This window comes from Hemicordylus capensis, chromosome 6 (genome assembly GCF_027244095.1).
Source record: "Hemicordylus capensis ecotype Gifberg chromosome 6, rHemCap1.1.pri, whole genome shotgun sequence".
NCBI classification, from domain to species: domain Eukaryota; kingdom Metazoa; phylum Chordata; class Lepidosauria; order Squamata; family Cordylidae; genus Hemicordylus; species Hemicordylus capensis.
In genome coordinates this window covers 107,295,220-107,317,074 of record NC_069662.1, presented here as the reverse complement: position 1 = coordinate 107,317,074, position 21,855 = coordinate 107,295,220, and the positions used below count along the sequence as shown (strand labels likewise).

At 38.9% G+C, this 21,855-nt stretch overlaps 1 protein-coding gene and 2 long non-coding RNA genes across 15 annotated transcripts in view; 2 read left to right on the top strand and 1 right to left on the bottom strand.

Annotated features, from left to right (window-relative positions):
* Positions 1–1,242: 1,242 nt before the first annotated feature.
* Positions 1,243–21,838, top strand: LOC128330440 (uncharacterized). The gene is made up of 2 exons (XR_008310094.1): positions 1,243–2,809; positions 19,459–21,838. It is a non-coding gene; the product is annotated as an uncharacterized LOC128330440 (long non-coding RNA).
* Positions 4,392–21,855, bottom strand: part of SLC4A7 (solute carrier family 4 member 7) — a 134,059-nt gene continuing 116,595 nt past the window's right edge. For 8 of the 13 annotated variants that reach the window (XM_053263322.1, XM_053263325.1, XM_053263330.1 and 5 more), the window contains 9 exons: positions 20,904–21,065; positions 19,448–19,699; positions 16,910–16,978; positions 14,935–15,108; positions 14,504–14,635; positions 13,222–13,322; positions 11,500–11,607; positions 10,407–10,460; positions 4,392–9,916 (listed from right to left, as the gene is read on the bottom strand). In XM_053263322.1, the coding sequence (XP_053119297.1) occupies positions 9,841–9,916; positions 10,407–10,460; positions 11,500–11,607; positions 13,222–13,322; positions 14,504–14,635; positions 14,935–15,108; positions 16,910–16,978; positions 19,448–19,699; positions 20,904–21,065 (1,128 nt within the window). In that variant the 3' untranslated portion in view covers positions 4,392–9,840. Of the gene's footprint in view, positions 10,461–11,499; positions 11,608–13,221; positions 13,323–14,503; positions 14,636–14,934; positions 15,109–16,909; positions 16,979–19,447; positions 19,700–20,903; positions 21,094–21,855 lie in introns of those variants that run through there. The other 5 variants (XM_053263328.1, XM_053263334.1, XM_053263329.1 and 2 more) reach the window with 3 other exon arrangements.
* LOC128330439 (uncharacterized) lies at positions 14,578–17,726 on the top strand. The gene is made up of 3 exons (XR_008310093.1): positions 14,578–14,671; positions 16,887–17,171; positions 17,332–17,726. It is a non-coding gene; the product is annotated as an uncharacterized LOC128330439 (long non-coding RNA).

Sequence of the window (21,855 nt, the reverse complement as noted above, 5' to 3'; positions counted from 1 at the left end):
TTGTGGTTTTAAACTGTTTTAATGTTTTCATTTTTTTAATGTTGTAAACTACCAAGAGATGTATGTTTGGGAAGGTATATAAATAGTTGAGAAGTATACAAATACTGCTGCACTTTGTTTTGTGCAGTCAAGAGTTATTAAACCCCTGGTTAGTGTGTTTCATTTAAATCCTGCCCCACATGCAAGGAACAGTATTTGTCAGCTATTTTAGTACAATCCATATTCATATCCACACTCAGCTCAAGTCTAGGATATCAGTAGCATGCTACATTGCACAAAAGACTCATGGAAGTACAGAAGGGGTCCAGAGCACAGAAACAGAATGTGTTCCTCACTTTCATCTTCTACAGGGCAAGACAAAAATATTACACCATATGGTTACAATAGAAGTGGATTAAAAACAAGGGGACACCAAGATTTTAGTGTAGAATGGCCATAGTATGATTAGCAGCACAGTGTGGAAAAATAGTAAGATATTAGGATGGCAGCATCTGGAATTGAGACAGAAAAAAGCATAAGGATACAAGATGGCAGGGGCGTAGCTATAATTGGGCGAACAGGTTCAAAGAACCCGAGCCGTGCCCAATCAGGAGCCGCCATTAGCGGCTCAGACGCGGGGGCGGAAGTTTAGCTCCCGAGCGGGGGCCGCGCGGCCCCTTCGAGAGCTAAATAAAGGCTGGCGCTGTGAACGCAGCGCTCTTGGCTGGTGCTGTGAACGCAGCGCAAGCCTAATTAGCTCCTGAAGGGGCCACCCGGCCCCTTCAGGAGCTAAAACTGGTGCTGCGTTTGCAATGCAGCCCAGAAGCGGCTCTTCCTGCGCTGCGAACGCAGCACCAGCCTTTGTTTAACTGCCAAAGGGGCCGCTTCAGCCTCAAGGCTCCGTTCGGGAGCCAGACCATGCCCCCCACGTCTGATGTCAGATGCGGGGGCGTGGCTATCAGGGTGCCCACCATGGCCGCACACGGGCCACCGGCGGGCTAGCTACGCCCCTGCAAGATGGGCTCAAGTGCAGTACTTACAGGCACTGTTCCCTCTAAGGCGTGTGCACGTTCACAACTTTTCTGATGTCTGCTCAGTTAATTTTAGATCCCGCTCAGAATGGCGCTTCCTAATTCAACCTGAATGCATGTGCCTTGATATGTTTTCAAAAATTCTATGCACATAAAATCACATCCAACTGGCAATCACATTAAGAAGCAAAAGGTAAGGCAGTTCCTAAAGATAAGAGCTTGGAATTGATTATTCTAGGTCAAAACTAGTACCTATTACACCTGGAAACATAACCAGGTCATATTCTGGAACATGGATGAAAATGTTTCTGATATATTATATTGGGTGCATGAGATAGTTAAAGTTCTGAATTCACCAGTGGTTTCAAATTTTTCAGCAAAGGGTACTGGTCAAAGGAGAATTTAGTTTCTTCTTTCAGCATTACACTTTTTCCACCCAATACACTGGATGCTGGATTAAATTTGTTTGGAATTTTGTTATTTACGTTTATTAGAGATAAATTGTACCAGCTGCCTCTATCAAATAAAACACATTTACTATAGATTCAGCACTGAACACTATATTCTCAGTGAACAACTATAATCTAAGTATTTTAAAACTGAACACAACTTTTATCAGTTGATGAATGCTCTCAGACCTGCTTATAAGTGGCTGACTTCCAGACTAAGTTGTTCATGAATTATCCCACTAAAATTAATGCGACTTTCCCATAAAGCTTGATGGGGCTACTCATGCATAACAGTCTGAAAGTTCTGCACATCAGTTCTGTTCCCTATAAAACAGAACAAGGCACCTTTATTTGTAAGGTAATTTTTTTCTCCATTTGATGAAGGAGAATGAATTTGATGAAGGAGAAGGAATACTTGCTTTCTGTATTTGTTGACTTTCTGTTTGGATCCCTTTCATATATAATATAAAGTAAAAGTGTGCCATGAAGTTGATTTCGACTCCTGGTGCCCACAGAGCTCTGTGATTTTCTTGGTAGAATACAGGAGGGGTTTACCATTGCCACCTCCCCCACAGTGCGAGATGATGCCTTTCTGCATCTTCCTATATTGCTGCTGCCCAGTTTAATACTAGGTTCATGTTCCAGTAGGTAAGACTAATGTTTTCCAACGTGCTTTAACACACTTTGGCACTGTATCCTCAGTTCTACTCCTAGAGCTAAGAAAAAGGTCAAATGGAATCTCACATACTTAACATAATGCCTCCGGAACATGTTTCATGAAGAGGTCTGGGAGCTCCTCTGTCCCTTTTGCCAGGGACTCCATGCCCTTATCCTGGCTTTTGCAATGAAATTTTGGATAATTACTTCCATGAGTGCACAAGAGCAACACTGCATTCCCAATCAATAACATGGCAAGTGGAATTTGACACATGCTAAAATCCGGTCGTGGATGTATGTGACAATTGTAGGCCTAAGCAAATATAAACAGATTTTTAAAAAGATTACTGAACTCTTGCTTCCCTTCAACAAGAAAGTGATATCGGCTGTAAATGTAATATGGAAGTACAGTACAGAACAGCAGAAGTGCCACTGAAACATTGCTGCTTTGTTAGCCCACATGTGGAAGGCTGGCACTGCAATTCTGTACAAAGGCAAACTCCCCCCCCCCACACACAAATCAGGACTTTAAAAAGACAAAAGGACTACTCCAAAAAGGCTGAATTGCAGCTGTTATCTTAACTGGGGGGGAAAGAGAAATTTCAGAGAAAAGGGGTGAGCAAAAGCAACTTAAGAATCACACCAAGAGAGTCTGGTCCCAGCTTCTCTCTACAGAATATTGTTATGGAGCAGGTAAGAGGATATGGTTGGGGTGGTGGAGTGATTGTGGTTTATATGAAGAAGTACTGTATATCCCTTAACAGGATCCCTGTCAGAGCACCTGCCTATAGTGAGTGAGTGTACTTGAGTCTTGGGACCAAGGATAAATTGGGACTTCGGTTGGTGTACTGATTACCCCGCTGCCCAACAGAACCTCTAACCAAGCAGTCAGATTTGGTTGCGGAGTTGGCATTGGAGACACCCAGGTTGATAATGGTGGGTGACTTCGGTGTTCACTTGGGACTGAACTGTCAGGAGCAACTCAGGAGTTTATAGCAGCCATGACAATTATTGGCCTTTCCCACATAGGAAGCTGCCGTATACTGAGTCAAACCATTGGTCTATCTAGTTCAGTATTGCCTACACAGACTGGCAGTGGCTTCTCCAAGGTTGCAGGCAGGAATCTCTCTCAGCCCTATCTTGGAGAAGCCAGAGGAAACTTGAAACCTTCTGCTCTTACCAGAGCGGCTCCATCCCGAGGGGAGTATCTTACAGTGCTCACATGTGGTCTCCCATCAAAATGCAACCAGGGTGGACACATGGTCTCAAGTCCAACACATGTTGGCTTTTAGGCAACAACTAAAGACATCTCTTCAGCCAAGCTTTTTTGTTAGTTGGTGTGCTTTTATGGGTATTTTAATTTGATATTTTATATGTTTTAACTGTTAAATTCTTGGTTTGTTTTATGCTGTCAACTGCCTCGAGACCTCAGTAGTGGGTATACAAATTTGCTAAATAAATAAATAGAACCAAGGGTGGGACTATTTATACAGGAGATATCTTACCGTTTCCCCCCGAAAATAAGACAGTGTCTTATATTAATTTTGGGACCAAAAAATGCACTAGGGCTTATTTTCGGGTAGGTCTTATTTTTATTGAAGGGCAGCTTCTAGGCTAAATATGGCAGCTCTCAGGACAGATGCAAAAACGGTGGATTAGCGGTAGGTCTTATTTTCAGGGGAGGGCTTATATTAGCGGTACAGCGGTAATTACTGCTAGGTCTTACTTTCGGGGTAGGTCTTACTTTTGGGGAAACACGGTAGTTCCAACCTGAGCTCTATGAGAAAAAATGGAACAGATTAACCCACCTCACATATACACCTTTTATTTTTGTTTCCCACAAGCGAATGGCTTCCATGGAAACCATGCACAGGTACACCCTGTTCCTTGGGATGTTTGCAGTATCTCAAGTCTTCTTGCCAACCTCCAACACCACAATGGCCCAGCCTTTTGGTAGTTTAATCATTCAGCTATCAAATTATGTGCACCAACCTTGGGAGTATCTTGAATACCTTGAGAGTAAACTTTAGTGTAACATACACTCCCAACATATGACAATATGTGCCAGCAATGACATATTATAGTTTGTAGTATATTAATATAGATATCATTGCACTTCAAGCCTCATTTGTTGAGCAATTCTTTAACCTAGAATGGCTAGATGAAAGCAAGTAAAATTCCCAGAGAATTTCATGCATCTTTCCAGTTTACACCTGTAATATCAGTCTTGCAGCACAAAACTAAATAGCATGGAATTAAAGAGAAACCCAAACTGTTAAAGTCAGTGGCATTTTATTGCTGTCAACTTTTTGAAACATTACAAAAAATAGTTTTCGCAACCATCATTAAACAAATTATAAAGGCTAGGTTTTTCACATTACACATATTGGAGAGAATTTTGCAGGTATTATATAAATTAATAAAATATTGTTTCTACATTTGGAACAGTATTAGCTTGCTTTGGATTTTATTATAAAAGAAAATATATGCAATTAGAAAACTGTCATAAAAATCGGAATCAAGTGTGTAATTACACCTCAAGTCAATATTTTTGTTCAGTAAGATGTTCTGAACACTGGAAGACACTTAGAAAACAAAGCTTCAGTAACAAAAGGGAAAATACTACAAAGGATGCATCTTCTGACTAATAAATTGCATTATAAAAACCTGGCTATTAAATACATTACAAGACTGCCATATAGTTACCATAGGTACTAAATATGAAAACCTTTATTTTCACACCAATTTAAACAGTTTTCCTATAATTGACAAAAGTACTAAAAAGGTTACAAAATAAAAATATTGCCAAATAGTAAAATCACAAGACAATATTTCATATTAGAATACCGAGTATATATTGACACACAACTATGTGCCTATACATTCACTAAAATAAATGGTTATTCACAACTTGTACTGTGTTAGGTAATGGATGGCACCTACATTAATCATTCAAACATTAAATTAGTGATTAAATTTAGCAAAAGCAAAATACATTCAGCATGTGCTAATGATCTAAACTCTGAACTGGTGACTTCAACACAATTCATTTACAAAATGTATACATAATACATAACCCTTTTTAACAACGCAGACCAGTGCATTTTTAATGCATTACATCAATTCATTACACTTTACACTTGAAACTTACCTTTACAAAGGGCACATTTTACAATACTACTGTAAATAGAAATAAATGCATTTGAAATGGGAAGAAAAAGAAATGTTTTGCTAGATGTGCTAAAAATGATTTGTTTTGCAAAAAGACCCAACTATCTTGTACACTTTCTGTTCATTATCTTGAAAACCTGGAGTAACTTGCCTTAAACATAGTATAAAGCAACTGCCAACTAAGGGGAAAATGAGCAACTTGTACACATCTAGAATGCACAGCAATTTCTACATAAATTAAAAATACTGATACCTAGACTAATGCTGCACATGCACAATGGGCAAAAAAGATTTTTGGTGCTCTTTTTGCAACCCATTGCACCTCAAAAATACATCCTTGAAGGTTGTGGGACCCTCACTTACATTTTCAGAAGATGATGTGGTCTACAGAGGGAAGATTGCCAAGAATCATCCTTCTCCCACTGTGCACACAACATTAGTCTGGATGTCAGCAAATGAGTTGTAGGGCCTCTACATTAAACGTGACACTAAAAACCTTACAGAATATATCTAGATGTATTAAAAGTTTAGACATTTTCTGTAACACAGTTTTCAAAAATAAAGACCAGAAAAGCAGGTTTCCTGGGGGAAGCTTTGCTGCCACACATACAGTAAGCTACCTTGCTCCCCAGAAAACAACCAAGGTATCTTTTATCAAAGTGCTCAGCTATTTATTTTACTGGTTTAACAGAAATATTACTGGCTTTAAATCAGGTTTCACCAAGGTGAATCAGTGCACAGTTAATTTAGTCATTTACACTATTAAGGCGACATTTATATCTACATACAGTAAACACTATGCCCTCCACTGTCCTACTTTAATACCCTTTTTTAAACAGAGAAGGAAATATTTATACAAAGTAAAATAAGCAACAGATTACTCAAGCAGAGGTTACCACTGGAGTTTTCAGCATGTCATCTGGATTTATCAGATATCAAAAGGTTAAAATGTGTAAGAAATCATTAACCTTGGAACCATCAACATGAACTACCTTGCAAGTCATGTTACTCCTGACACCAGTTATTAACTAACATTCTGCACTGTTTTATGAGGGCAGAGCAAGAGCTCCATTCTTGCAAGGAGTGACTAAACCGGAGTGAGGCTTGGCTTGCAGCATGGGCAGAGGAGAAAGCATTTTTTGTTTATCTTCCATCCCCACAAAAGCTCTTTTTCCATCCAGAAACAGGTCTATGAGGGCTGCATTTCTGAATACAAAATGAGTTTTTGCTAGGAGGGAAGAGAAATGAAAATTGCTTTCCCTTCTGCTCACGCTGCAAGCCAAGCCTTGCCATGGTTAGTTTAGTTACTATCTACGAGGATAGAGCCCTTGCTCTATCCTCGTAAGACAGCACAAAAATGTCAGGCAGTATTTTTATAACACAAAATTAGTTATTTTAAGTCATTTCAGATCTTCACTTAAGTGACCAAAATCAACCCACTGAAAAGTTAGAACAAACTGTTCAGCATTCTTGGCTTTGAAAAAAAAGGGTTAAAATTCAAGACAATCCGTTTGAGGTCTTTGCAAATTAGTACCCTATGGTTCTGAATATGGAAGTCTGCAGTAGAGGAAGACAAATGCACAACAACTCTGTGAAAGCTACATATAATTACATATACAACTGACCCGTTGACTGTACCAAAAAATTTTCAAACGCAATTGTTAAAGACATAGAACATATGTATGTGAGACAGGGATAAGTGACACATGGTCATGATTTTCAAAATTTTACAAAGTGCGTATTTCTTGAAGGCTATGAGTAAGGCACAAGCTACGCAAACATCCCGGAATGCAAAGAGAGTTATACTGTTCCCAACATTTAGTATCAAAGCTAGACAAAGAAAATTTGATAGTGTTCAGGCTTCAGCTCATCAGTTTGTTGGCATTATTTATACCCCTATGTTTCATGATTTAACACTACAATTTTTTCCTACAAGCTCAGAACACACTTAGTAGCATCTTTGACAATGAAGGACACTAACAATTTGTGTAAAGATGCTGTTCAACAAAATCTGAAGTGCTGCTTCCTACTTGTTTTACTCCCAGTGTTTTCAGGTGCAGATATGTCCAAGCGTTTGCAGTACAAACCACTTTTTAAACACCTGGATTTCAAGAGTAGTTTTCACTATGTGTTACAGGGATTTTCTGTTTAGCAAAAAGTGTCCCACTGGATGCAAAAAAAGAAGCAGAGAAAGTACAAATGACTTGCACTTCTTTTCATGTCACCTATGGAAAAGTTCCACAAAGACATGCACACATTCTTTTCTCAATAGAAGCACAAGGTAAGGAGGTGCAAGCTATATGGTTCCTCTGTTGCACTGCTCAGGTATTGCCAGAGATTAGACTTAAGTGATAAATCTTTAGATTACTGGAAGCCATTGAGAGTGGGTAGTAAAAGAAGTGCCTGCTTACTGTCAGAAGCCTGTGTCTATATCAGGGACTGCTAACCAGTCAGCAGTTGCAGGCTTCATGATGTTGAGCCATCTCCTAACTCTACTATGGCTTCCCAAAGCTTGTCAAGGATGTGTTTTCTCCTCCACCCTTAATCACTTTACAGTGGTGGCAGACAATTCCTACCAGTGAACTGCTTCACCAACTGCTGCTGTTCCCCATTCCAAAGGAGAATTAGTTAATACACACAATTTAGCTTTAGGCAAGACAAATCCATGCTGGCGAACTACAACCATTGGCCAGCCGGAGATCAACATTTAAGTCCATTTCAATGGAACAGATATACAAATTGCCCACTGAAATCAAGTGGGGCTTAAAAGTGAAGCAATAAGGCATAACTTTGGCTGGATCATGCTCTGGCTCATCCAGAAATGTTTACAATTGGCTTCAATTAGGCAAAATGTATCAGCACAGTTGCATGCTTCTGAAAGTGACATTCCATTTTAACATTTTGCCCTTTACATTTAAGGCTTTTAAGAACAAGTTGTACATTATGATCCCAGTGCTTTACAATTGAGAGATGACTTGCATAAAGAAAATTTAAGTTTCATGTAGAGATTATTAATTGAAACTGTACTAAAAGAATGAAAATGTATTTTGGTGCTGGCTGACCTACAGCTAGTACCCAAAATACAAAGAGTACTATATAGGTTGGTTGCTATTCAGATTATAACAGTTAATTAAGGGACGATATACTTAACCGTTGAGTGGCTGAAAAACATAAAATGTGACAAAATTAGGCATAAAGGCAAAACAGCTTTATAAAAAGTAGATGTACTTTCAAAATATTAAAGGGAAGTTGAAGAGTCAGGGGGCGGGGGGACTATGTTGTAAAAATACAGTTAATGTAATCAGTGATGTATTTGTAACAGCATTCTCTGTTGGCAAGTGTGTTTTCTTCAATATGCAAAAACATTTAAGTGATTTTAAAAAGCATAACTTTACATAAAATTGTTACAGTCCTTCAAATGCAAAGGCCAAGGCTAATATCTGACCCAGTCCCAACATCTCAATGCTAAACACAGCGGGGTCAGCCTGCAGACTAGAACTTCTGTGTACAGAAGACATTTTGCTCATGCGCAGGGAGGAAGAATGCAATTTTCTTCAATCCTCTTGCCTTCCCTCTGCAGTTTCCTGTGCACCCCAAAATAAGTCCCTGAGAGTTGAGAGGCCCACAGAACAGATTTACTGGGGGGCAAAGGGGATAGCAAAGGGAATGAGGGACTGGCAAAAGTTGCACCCTTCCCCCCGTTTATAAGCATAATACTTTCCATTTGCAGAAGTACTTGTAGTCATGCTGCTCGCTTCCTTCCTGTGTTTTGGATTTTCCAATAAGCACATGGCTCTCATGCACAAGCAAGATCTTGCCGATTAATTGCAGTGTTGGGAGTAACTGCATATGCACATCCCCATCATCAAAACAAGAGAGTTGTTACCATTACATGATAAGAGAACTCATGTGGAGCTTCAGATCAAGAATCACTGACTCAGAAATTAAGTCTCATTGACTTTATTGCAACTTACTTCCATGTATGTGTACTTAAAATGGTTGTCTAAGATCTTTTGACTTTATTGGGACATATAATTAGGCTTCAGTCCTGAACATGTTTTAAAGCAATAGTGTTTAAAACTAGGTCAGATATTTCAGTTATATTCTCTGTATTATTCTCTAACAGGGGTTAAATGTTTTAAAAACCTATTACTTTTTTGTACAGTATTTTGATATAGTCAAGTTGTTTGATACACAAGTGCTTTTAAAAATGAAGATTAGCATGGTGTTAAATATCCCCTTTACAAAGCAAGGCATTGTGACAAATGCAAAGCACATGATCTTGCATTGCAATCCAACAAATACAGATTTATTCTGTACCCTGAGTTAAACTTTAAAAAAATTAAAAGATTCAAAAAAGAGATGGTTCTAAAGACTTTACTTTCCTCTCTCTTATATCTTCAGTTTGTATATGTGCAGAGACTTATTCATTGGGTAGCATGTGAAAGTCATACTAGAACACAGTTCCATTTTTATATTTTAAACAGTCACCCCAATGCAGAAACCAACCCCTTTGTCCCAATCTATAGCCCTGTATGAATGGGCTTCTTCAGTCATTTCAGTGGAGGCTGCATATCAGCAGTGGGATAATGTTCAATGATATACGAATTTATGGCTATAGGAATATTTCTACAAATTAAATAACATGAAACAGGAAGTAAGAAAGGGTTGAAAATGCAGACATTCAAGAAATGGCACATTGAAGATTTGTTCTATGGAGACCAACAGAAAAATTTGCAAAAACCCAAACAGTAATTGTCTGAAAAACAGGACATGCATACCGCAATAAGTTATAAAACCATAATGTATTGCAAAATTATTTACAATGCAGATCAATAATTTACATTTAAGAGTGATTTGACATTTGTGTATGTATAGCTAAAAAGTAATTTTAATTTTCCTATTTTAAAAGTTGAAATAAATTTTCCACTAAGAATAAATATTTCCAGAGTGATCACTACTTCTTCACCTGAAAATTCTTGTTGCTACACATATAGTAGATCTATAGCTCAAATTTCAGGACTTGAAGAAAGCTTAGAAGTCACCCTTTAACAGTATATCCTATAAAATGATATATACCCCTCTTCATTTCTATAATGAGGTTTCAGCATCTACATACTTCGTTTCAGGTGCATTTTCCATGTCTATTCTCACACATTCTTCTTTTTCAGAGCTGTTAAAACAATCCACAAGGTTAGAGAAGCTAAAATAAGAATATTCATAAACTTTATTAAATAGCAACCATTATTTCATGTATAATATACTGCTCATTATTAAGTATCACATACAAATAATAACTAGCTACATTTCAAAACAGCAAAGTACACACCAGCAAGAATTTAACCTACAAGTGGCAGCTTGGATGAAAGCTAGTTGTTCACTAAGACAGCATTCAAGTCATAAACCTTAAGAGAAGGTATTCAGCTTTCAGCCATTTTTAAAAAAAGGTTTTTTGCCCAATAGATTTATTTGGATTGGATAAATCTAGGTGGCACACTGTTTGATTTTACATTCCCTAACCGATACAAATAGTACAAGTATCGTGCAATCTTGTGACCAGCCTTAAATGCACAATTATTACATGAATTCCTAGTAGCAAGCTTCGGTGGAGAAGAATGCACACAACATATATTGTTCTCTTCCTCATTATGAAACTTCATTCCTAATTACAAAATAAGTGGTTTTCCACTTTATGCCATAGCTGAGAAATATAATTTAAAAAGAACCATCTCTCACCTTTAGCTCACTGTAGTTAAAAAAAAAAAAAAAAGCGGGGGGGAGATACTTTGGCTCTTTGGGATACAAAGAGCTACTTTGGCTCAAACAAGGGACCTCTACTGGTCCAGTTACATTCTTACTTTTTCCTCTGAACAGCTGACCACCCTTGCCCATACCATATAACAAATTGCTTTTGAAATGCACTCAGCTTGATGGGGGCTGCTTCTGGCCCTTGGGCCAATCCAGAACACTGCTCTAAAGCCTCCCTCCTGTACTCAGCATTACCTGTCGTTTAGAAATCAATTGCTTCTTATTTTTCCACTGCCCCAGCTATCATGAGCGTTTTTACTTTTTCATTGTTCAAATGACTACTATGAACTCCTTATATATTCATGATATAAATATGATCACACCAAATTATTTCTACAGCTATTTATCTATTCAACACACAAAGCAATATTACAATTAGAAAATGTGAGTAATTAATATGCTACCTCAAGTTAGATCTTGTTACTTTGGCATTCTCTGTGTTCATGGAAAGAGCCTTCCACTGTGCAGTTTTGGCCATTTCATCTGATATGTTTACAACAGAAGGATCAATGCTAGACAAACAAACACACTTTGATTAGTACTCTGTGCCTTGCAATAGCATTAATTGTGTCTCATGCTGTTTACATCATTTGAGTCCAAATTATGTATTTGCACAGCCACTAGTGACATGTTAAAACAGCACATTCTGTACCAGTGCATGTAATATGTTTTTAGGCTTTTTAAAAGTATTTTTATATACAAAAGAGTGGGCCTCGGGTTTTTAAGTGAATTGAACTATGTTGGGACAACTGAAGTATTTTATAATATATGCAAAATACTAATGAAGTCTGAATCTAAATTACGTTCACTCTTTCAAAAAAATTTATCTGAACATGAGAACTAAAATATCTTTGAAGACTCCCAGGTGCTAGTTTTCCCTATCATGTTTCCTTTAGCACACTAGGCCTATTTATGCAGTAGAGTGTATCTGCCAGACACATTTTAGCACACAAATAGGATTTGAACCAGGACTTATGTTTAACACAAAGCCATTAATATAGGGGTAATTCCACAATATCCAGACTTAAAAAACAAAACACCCCTCAACATCCTTTGTAATACATGTATTTGAATGACCAAATCCATGCAAATACAAACTTATTTAAGTAAATAGTGGAATATATCTTAATGTAGAGCAAACTAGGATATTATGGATATTGACTAAGAGCAGTGTTCCCTCTAAAGCATGTGAGTGTACACAAGTTTTTTTAATGTCTACTCGGTTAACTTTGGATTCCACTCAGGATGAATCAAGAAGGCCCCCAATCATATGCACACAAATTGCCTTGATACTGCTACCCAGAAGAAAACTCATTCCACACACTGATGAAAAACGTTGGAGGGAACACTGGCTAAGAGCACTCTGCTTCAATGAGAAGTTTCTTAAGACTGAATTCTTCAGTGATTTAGCATTGCCATTGGGACTCCAGAAAGATTGCTCCTAGATGTGTTTAAATACTGCAAATGTTGGAGCTTTGGTATGCCAGGTGGAGCCAAACCAGGAGCATTTGGAATGTTTACATAAATCTATTTTAACAGGCCCTAAAGCAAAAAGATGGAAAGTTGGCAGAAAAACTAGCTATGCTTTTACCCTAGCTTTACAACGATGTCCTTAAGGACAGAAAGAATCCTGAATCCCTAATGGAAGGGCTTTCAGTGTGTAAAAGTTAAGGGCATACATTCAGTGCACAAATGTTTGAGGGAAAAGGAATTGCTATGTGGAATTTAGAAAAAGAAGTAGACTTAAGTAGCTGGCAAACATAAGGCTCAGTTAACTCATATTTAGTATCTCCAATGCTTTCCATACCATTAGCCATGCACAACACACTAGGTAGAACTGACCAAAACAGCTTCTTCACCCTGAGAACAGTTGGTTGAAAGCGAGTCATCTGATCTGTTCAGAAGGGTCATGTAAGTGAGTAAGATGTGATTTAAGGAGATCCACACAAACTATACAACAGATATTAGGTGGTTTCAGGTTCTTCCTTGTTCCTCTTTCCCAACTAGGTGAATCCCAGATTTATACATCAAACTTGTCAAGAAGTGATTAAGACAACATCAAATATAATGCTATGCAAAAAAATCAAACTTTTAATTAAGAGTATGTATAGATATATATATCACACCTGTATTTTAGAGCTTTCACAGGAATCTCTAACACATCGCTCCTTTCATATGGAAGGTGTACAGTTTCACTGCCCACTGCCTGAAACATTCGTTCAGCTTCCTGAAAGTTACATATTATCCAATATATATTTAACAAATTACTTGTAGACTACAAAAACAAGGAACTTAAAGGCCTTGTTAAAACGTACTTTAAAAACAGATCAAAGTGACCATAACTGTATTTTGGGATACTGCAGCAATGTAACTGCACATTGTTGTGCACACCTCCCCTAAACATATTTAGCCCACAAAGTAGAAGACAGTGTGCTTAGTTCCACACAGGCAACAGAGACTGAGTCCCCTCTTTCTAGATGCAGTCCCCCATGTCAATCTGACAAGCCTTTCTCAACATCTGAATACACTTAAGATGTGGCCATCAGTGCAGTGCAAAAGGCTGCCATCAACCCTTGGCCAGTACAGCCACCCAACTAGGTCAGACATCTGCTAGGGTACATGCATGTTTGAAGGACCCACTAAACTAAGTTCTAATTAGATATGAGCCTTAATGTACGTGTTCCACTGCTCTCCCAGCACTTGCTAGATATGCCAGAATGATAGATTAAGGATTGTTGAAGCAAGCAAGTGAAACAATTACCTTGCCCAGGATGAAAGGTCATTGCACACCATTTGCCCAAGGAAGGCTACTCCACTTCACATCTCTTATCGAGAGCTCGTAATATTGTAATTCAGCCCTAGAGAAATCCCAGTGCATGTATGCAAGCCAATACATTTCTAAAGAAGATTCTGGATCATTGCTTTAGTGCTGAATACAAAATATCTTTTCTTAAGATTTACAAACATGGTTCTTTTAGTGTGCCTATTTTGTCCCAAATGAACTGCAGGAGGATGGGGAGTTCTGCAAGGAGTGCTGTATACCTGCAGCCTATTCATGCACGCAATTCATTAGAATTACAGCCAGTGTTTCCAGTGCACAAGAGCTTTTCAGCTTCCCCTTTCAAATGGCAGCCCATTCTTAGGGCCCTCTAGAGCAGTACCCAATAGGGTGCCAGGGATCGTAACTGAGAATTGTATTAATATCCTGCCATAACGTGCTTCAATAAAGCTTATCTTGAGTCAACTATATCCCCGGAAATTCTCTCTCATCCTGCACTGCTTGCAGAGATTCTAGAACTTTACAGGACTGATATACAAGTAACGTGTTCATGCAAGCGACAGGAAGGATTTTCCTCCCCCCTCCCTTAAACAATTGCATCTAGCTGTTAGATGTGACATCCCACTTACTTCCTTTGCTTTTTTCTTTTTGTCATCTTCTTTTTTCTTCTTACTTTCTGGCATAAGGTCATCAAGCCAACTGAGTTCCCGTTTGGTGAAGCACAAATCCAGAAGTTTACGAATGAAAACTAGAGCTAAAACCTTCAAAGCAAAAATGGAAATCATGCAGAGTTCAGGGTATTTACAGAAAGGTTACACAAGATATAATTATATTGCACATTTCTTGTGGGAACTCATGGCTGATTTGGCAGTGCTGCTTACTCTCAAAAACAGTTTTCTTGCATTTCTCCAGTAACAACTCAGCATCTGACAAAGTGGGTTGTTACCATGAAAGTTTATGCTAGATATGCTTATACAATCATTTCAGGTAGTCTGAGTGCTACCTATTTCTTTACAAGTACTTCAAAAATAGTAGTTAATGGTCCATAGACAAAACTTACCATCATAGGAAAGACAACAGCAGCAGCAGAAACTTTAATTGCCCACAGAAGTACAAGACAGGTAAGCTGAACTACTGTAAACACATGGACCTTCCAGAGCGGCACATAACGGAGATAGATCAAGTCAGGCTGATGCTTGGCAGGCATTCCAAATAATTTGATACGGTCAAAAAACTAAATTGAAAAGAAAAGTCACTATTTTCCCCCTAGAAACTCTAAAATTAAAGCGATTATAAAGCTGGATAAGATAGAGCATTTGATCATCAAAAAATACTTGGTCCATTTGTCAAATACTGGCCAAACGTTTAGAAATGCAACACAGTTAAGCTAGCTACAAAGATATGAACAGCAGACGTGTTGATGTTAACAGCAGTCAAGAGAAACAGGTTGCTCCCCTTTAACTTTTTATCTCTTGGTGATCCACTATCATTCACAACATGGGCTCTACAATAGTCCCCTCAGAAGCATTTCAAGCTCTTTCTAGTGCTCTGAAGCCCCGCCCTTTGCACATGAAGCACGCTCATTATCCTTGGTGCCAGAGTCCTTAGTGTCTCAGTTACTGAATGGCCACTGAGCAAAATGGACTGTACAAATAAGCTAAGTGCAGTAGGTACATCCGAAAGAGCAGAGAAACTGAGTGGGTATTAATAATACCAGATCACCAAAAGATCAAAAGTTACAGGTGAGCAACCTGTTTATCTTAATGGTGATCTGGAACCCTTCACAATGTGGGCAAATAGTAAGCTCTCCACGAAGGAGAAGGATCTGAGGATGTAAAACTAAAGCACTTCAGTTTGACCCACCAAAAACCTGCTTCCGCTGCAGTGCAGATGTCCAGGGTGTATTGTTTTACAAAATGTTAAGTTGGAAGACCAGGTGGTGGCTTTCCATATTTCAGAAAAGGCAATACCAGATAAATGAGCAGCAGAGGTGGTCATGACCCTGTTGGAATGCGCTTTGATGTACCTTTATCAGGAAGTCTGACACCTTGATTGTCATAGCAGGTAGTGACAATCTGGACCAGCCATTCAGAACATCTTTGGCGGGATATAGGTTGGCCCTTAGTAGCATCTTTGAAGGCTAGGAAGAGCCTTCTAAAGCTCTTCGGCCAGGAAATGCAGAGAGCATTCCAGAGGGGAGACAGGGTTTTCCATCTCTTGGTTAGCCCAGTATTTTAAAATGTCAAACAGATTTTGCTCCCTTTTAGACTTAATGTTGCAACTCCATTAACTTTGCATACAGAATCCAGTGGGAACCACTGTAAATTAAGCCAGCCCAGTAGTTGTGTAATTCTACCCCATGGTCATGCCCTGGATTTATCTGATTGTACTAGTGAGAGTGACAAAATGATGGGAAATCCTGATCAGATAGATTAAGTACATAAAAAAATAAGAACAGCCCTGCTGGATCAGGCCCAAGGCCCATCTAGTCCAGCATCCTGTTTCACACAGTGGCCCACCAGATGCCGCTAGAAACCTACAGGCAGGAGTTGAGGGCATGCCCTGCTGTTACTCCCCTGCAACTGATACTCAGAGGCATCCTGCCTTTGAGGCTGGAGATGGCCTATAGCCCTCCAACTAGTAGCCATTGATAGACCTCTCCTCCATGAAGTTATCCAAACCCCTCTTAAAGCCATCCAGGTTGTTGGCTGTCACCACATCTTGTGGCAGAGAATTCCACAAGTGGATTATGCATTGTGTGAAAAAGTACTTCCGTTTGTTGGCCCTAAATTTCCTGTCAATCAACTTCATGGGATGACCCCTGGTTCTAGTGTTATGTAAGAGGGAGAAGAATTTGTCTCTATCCACTTTCTCCACACCATGCATTATGAATAGCCTGGCTTTACTGTATTTTATCATACTATAATCTCACATTCATGAAAAATGGCTTAATTTTTGTACAGTTATTTCTGCATAAGACAATTTAAACAGTATCTGTTTTTCATGTTTTAGAAGACACAGTAAATATAACTTGCCTGGATGCCTTTTAGTGAGGATGCCCCCATGTAAAGAAATACACCATACAATACTGGCATTGGAATAAACTGTCAAGAAAACCATAATTTAAATTAATGCAGATCAAGCAACATAAGAGTATAAACTTCTACCTCTGCCAGTAGATTATTCTACAAAGCTAAAATGGAACTCACAGACTGAAGAAGGGCCATCAAAAGGGCACGTGTTTTAGGAAAAAAAGCTATGAACATATCCATGAAATGGAAAAACTTAGACCATCAGGTAAGTTTTGCATGTAAAATGTCTGAACATGTTTAGCTGCAACTAAGTTAAATATTACTATTACAGTTTTTAAAAAACAAAAAACTTTCACAATCTATATGTTCAGGGCCTAACTGTTAAATGCACATGCATACAAACTAACTCTGTGGCTTATTGACAGAGCATCTCCAGGTACATCTGGAAAAGACTCCAACCTGAAACTTGGGAGAGCCACTGCCAGTCAGTGCAGGCAAGACTGAGCTAGATGGACCAATAGTTTGACTCGGTAAAAGGCAGCTTCCTATATTCAGAAAATACACTGTGAGAGGCAGCAATTAAGTGGAGAACCATGGGAAGCAGATGTATTCTTAAAGGATGAAATTGATACTGTTCAGCCTTTGTAACCAAAAGTAAATTATTTGAATCTAATATGTAAAAGCCTTTTCCCAGGTCGATCTGACTTTTCCCCATTTAAGGCTTGCTATAGGATTGCAGCAAGCTACCCTGATAGAAATGTATCTATTTTTCATGTGTGTATGATTCCTATTTGTACTGTAGGTCATCAATCCAGGTATCTTCAGAAAAATAAATGCATATTTCAAAAAGCACTCCTTATTTGTACTGAATTCTAACTGTGAAAGGGCTTTCATTCTTGCCTCAGGGTCTAGCCCAGGCCTGCTCAACTTAGGCCCCCAAGCCGTTTTTGGACTACAACTCCCATAATCCCCAGCCACAGTGGCAAATAGCCAGGAATTATGGGAGTTGTAGGCCAACACCTGCAGGAGGGCTGAAGTTGAGCAGCCCTGGTCTAGCCATTGTTTTAATGGCATATAAAAGGATCCTGAATTTGTGTGAAGAGCTGTGGAAGGCTGCAACCCAGAGCCCAACAAATGAGCTTAGTTGGTATTGAGGATGCAGTCACAAAATTAATTTCCTGAGAACTTAGCACTGAAGGCTTTCAAACTCTGCAATTTATCCATCAATATGCAGTTCCAAAGACAGGAAATGCACTACTAAACACCCCTTAAATCTCATGTGGTTCAGGTTGATAGTGGTAGTTTAGTTTAAACGGAAGCCTGACTCCTGCTAGGCATGGCTTTCTGGTGCCCTCATCCTTGTGAGAGTACAGCACCACTGGGGAGAAGGAAAGTAACAGGCTTGGGACTGACATCCCTGCTGTGATGAGATTCAGGTGAGGTCAACAGCTTCTTATAAAGCTATACTGGTTGAGCACTCTTCGGCAGTCCTTTTCCAGACCGCCAACCCGGTCCAGAGGTCCAGCAGTTTGATCAGTTCAGAGGTGGCAGGGGGCTTACCTTTAAGCAGCAGGGAGGGTGCTCCCCACCATGTTTCCCCTACCAGAGTTATGACGAAAATCACCAGCATGGGGCGGGCCCGTACCCTCTTGCCGCCCCAGTCAGAGTCAGACTAGAACTGGCATGCACTTTGGGTCTGACGCTGACCAGGGCAGCAAGAGGGTACACTGCTGCCCCATGCCAGCGATTTTTGGCAAAGCACCAGTGGGGAAAATGCAGCAGGGAGAGAGCACCCTCCCTGCTCCTTAAAGGTAACCCCACCCCAAGACTCACTGGCCATCTGGCGGTTCATGCACACCCCTACTCTCTACACCAGGGCTGCACAACTTTGGTCCTCCAGCTGTTTTTAAACTGCAGTTCCCATTATTCCCACCCATAGTGGCCAACAGTTAGAATGATGGGAGTTGTAGTCTAACATTCAGGAAGGCCCAAGTTGTGCAGCCCCACTCTACACTATTTGGTAAATTAGTGAAGCCTGCCTGTGCCCCCAATAAGAAAACCCCCAGTTCCAGGACTGATGACCTAAATCTCAAACAGCTCAGGATCTCCATGCTATTCACTGCTATTATGAGCACATACTAGCAATTCAAGAATTCTGCAGCCAGAAAAGGGTTATAAGCCAAAGTTATGATGAAGCATTTTCCTGTTTTGATGATGAAAACACTTCAAAGAAAACCTAGTTAACACTTCCACAAAGTAACAACATGTTCCATTTAAAGCAATCTCAAAATTGTGGTGGTTGAGTCATTTGGTTATGAAATTCAATTTCTTGAATTTCAAATTCAAATTATTGAAAATATTGCCACACTTAAACAGAAAAATAAGATAGGAACAGTTCTCGTTCAACCTGCTATTTTCTGTTCAAGTTTGGTTGCTTTTGATAAAACAGAAATCATTCTAGTTATGCCAATGATAATTTAAAAAACTTAAATAAGGATTTTAAGTCTATATAATGTTCCACAAAGGTTTTTTCCTCCTTACCTTTAATACAGAGGTCATGAACACTGACATCCCCATCAGAATGAAGATCATTAATCCCGTCACCCTCTGTTCACGGATTCCCAAGAACTTTGGTTGCTCTCCTGGAGCAGAACACTCTGATTCTACTTTTAAACTGTTGACATGACTTATAGAAAGAACTGTTGCAGCCACAAACCAAGGCAAGCCCATGATAGAGCATATACCTAGCATAACTCCAACCATGAGAAGATCGAGATGATAACCACAACCTTTCTGTAAAGTCAAACACAGAACATATTTTCTACCAGACTCACATCAAAGCAAACTGGGGAAAAAAAAATCTTCTCTTTAACTGGTACATTTTTAATACACTAAGATCTTTCAATAATTGATCAATGCAAAATATTAACATTTTGAACACAGTGGTGAGTAAGTTGTGGAGAAATGTTAACAGAAAGAACTGTATGGCAAAAACTACCCTGAGGAGTTAACAGAATCAGCTCTTCTAGCATGCAATCTGGTGGCTGAGGATCTTTCCTATTATTTATTAAAGATAGAGATATCACTATCTCCATCTATCCCACCCTTCCAGTGCAATACTACTAAGGGCAGCTCACCATTTATATTTTAAATTATCTCTTATTTTAAGAGATTATAACATGCTACCATAGCTGACGTGTGGAAAAATGAGCAACTACATGGCTGAGCTTAAGTTACTTGCATTCTAGCAGAACACACTGTAACCAGGCTGGTTACAATAACTTCCTAGCACCCAATTTCCACTTTGATTGGGAACAAACCCAATGATTTAGCAGCAGAGAAAAATTTAATGTTTTAAAAGGTTCTGCTGAAAATGTTCCTGTGACCCGAGCAGCATTTCCAATAGTTATGAGATTTATTATTCACTCTTTCTCCCTAGCACAAATACTGCAGCAGATGTTTCATTAATTCCAGCACTATACCTTTTGTTCCAAATGTTTTAACAACCCCATCTTCAGACATTATGTTGTACGAGTGTATAGAGGCCTGTACAGTCATACATGTTTTGTATGTGAATAACTAATTTTAAAAAGTGAACCTGGGTACAGGTACCCTGAAATGTAGGATACAAGTAGATCATGTGCTGCTGTACCTTGTTCAAACATAATATGAACTGTGCCTGTGTACAGATTTGTATACAGAATGTATACATTATACATTCATACAAGTATTGAATATAATGTGAGAGTAGGGCTTGTTTACCAGCCAAATCCCAGACATACATCACTCCTCAGCTTCTACGAAGTTACAATTAATAAATGGTGCAAGTTACAATCAAAAATACGTAAGATATTTTATTTCAGTTTACAATTGTATGCCAAATGAAAGTTCTATAACTTCCAAGTGAATATTTTAGATCTTTGACAGGGATACCACAGAAATAATCTAGCAAATTGGCTTCTGTATTCACAGTCAGAATAAGAAAGCAGTTTTTCACCTTGAGCTTATGTTCCTTCCTGTTTATGATTACGGCTGTAATTTGCTGGTCCATAAAAATGAGAATTGTACAGAGTAAAGCAGGAACTGCAGCAACCAGGAGTGTCCACCAAGGATTGGTTCCTAGAGGATCCATGAGCCATCCTCTGTCTTTTTGTGTCGGCTAGAAGAAGAGACATCAAGAGGACTGACTAAAGTAGAAAAAGTGATACTTTACTTTTAATGAGGCACTTCAACTGTCAACTTTGTATGCTTGCTATTTGTACATTTTAGAGTGCTAATGCCTTCCAAAAATTCCAAGTTAAAAATGAATTAGAATAGCTTGGAATGAACAAAGCATAGCTCATTATTGGATATATTTATTATAAAATTAAGGCACAGGCTATGCTTAATTCATGTTCATATGAAACAAGGAACAATAACACCAAGTCAAGTAGTATATTGTGGAACATTACAGATTAACCAGGTTTTTTTTGGCATTTCCGTAACACTTTACTTGACATTACACTTCATCAAATGCACTTTTTGTTAGAAGTGAGAATTCTAAAGCATTTATCTTAGCACCACAATAACCTCTTCCGGCCACTAGAGCAGTGTTCCCTATAACATGTATGTGTGCGTGAGCACACCCATGTTTTTTTTAATGTCTGCCTAATTAATTTTAGATCCTGCTCAGGCTGAATCAGGAAAGTACCACTCTGAATGCATGTGCACACACATTGCCTTGATACTGCCACCCAGAACAAAACTTATTCCATATGCAGATGAAAAAAAATAGAAAAAACACTGGACTAGAGATATGATAAGGTGTTAATGTTAGAGTCAGAACTGTTCCGTTGTTATTGAAGGCTAGTACCTGTTTGAATATGTTGTTAAATGTCTCTCTCGTATGTGATCTCCTGGTTTCTTAATAAATCTTTGTTTTTTTGAACTCAACCCAATGTCTCCAGATA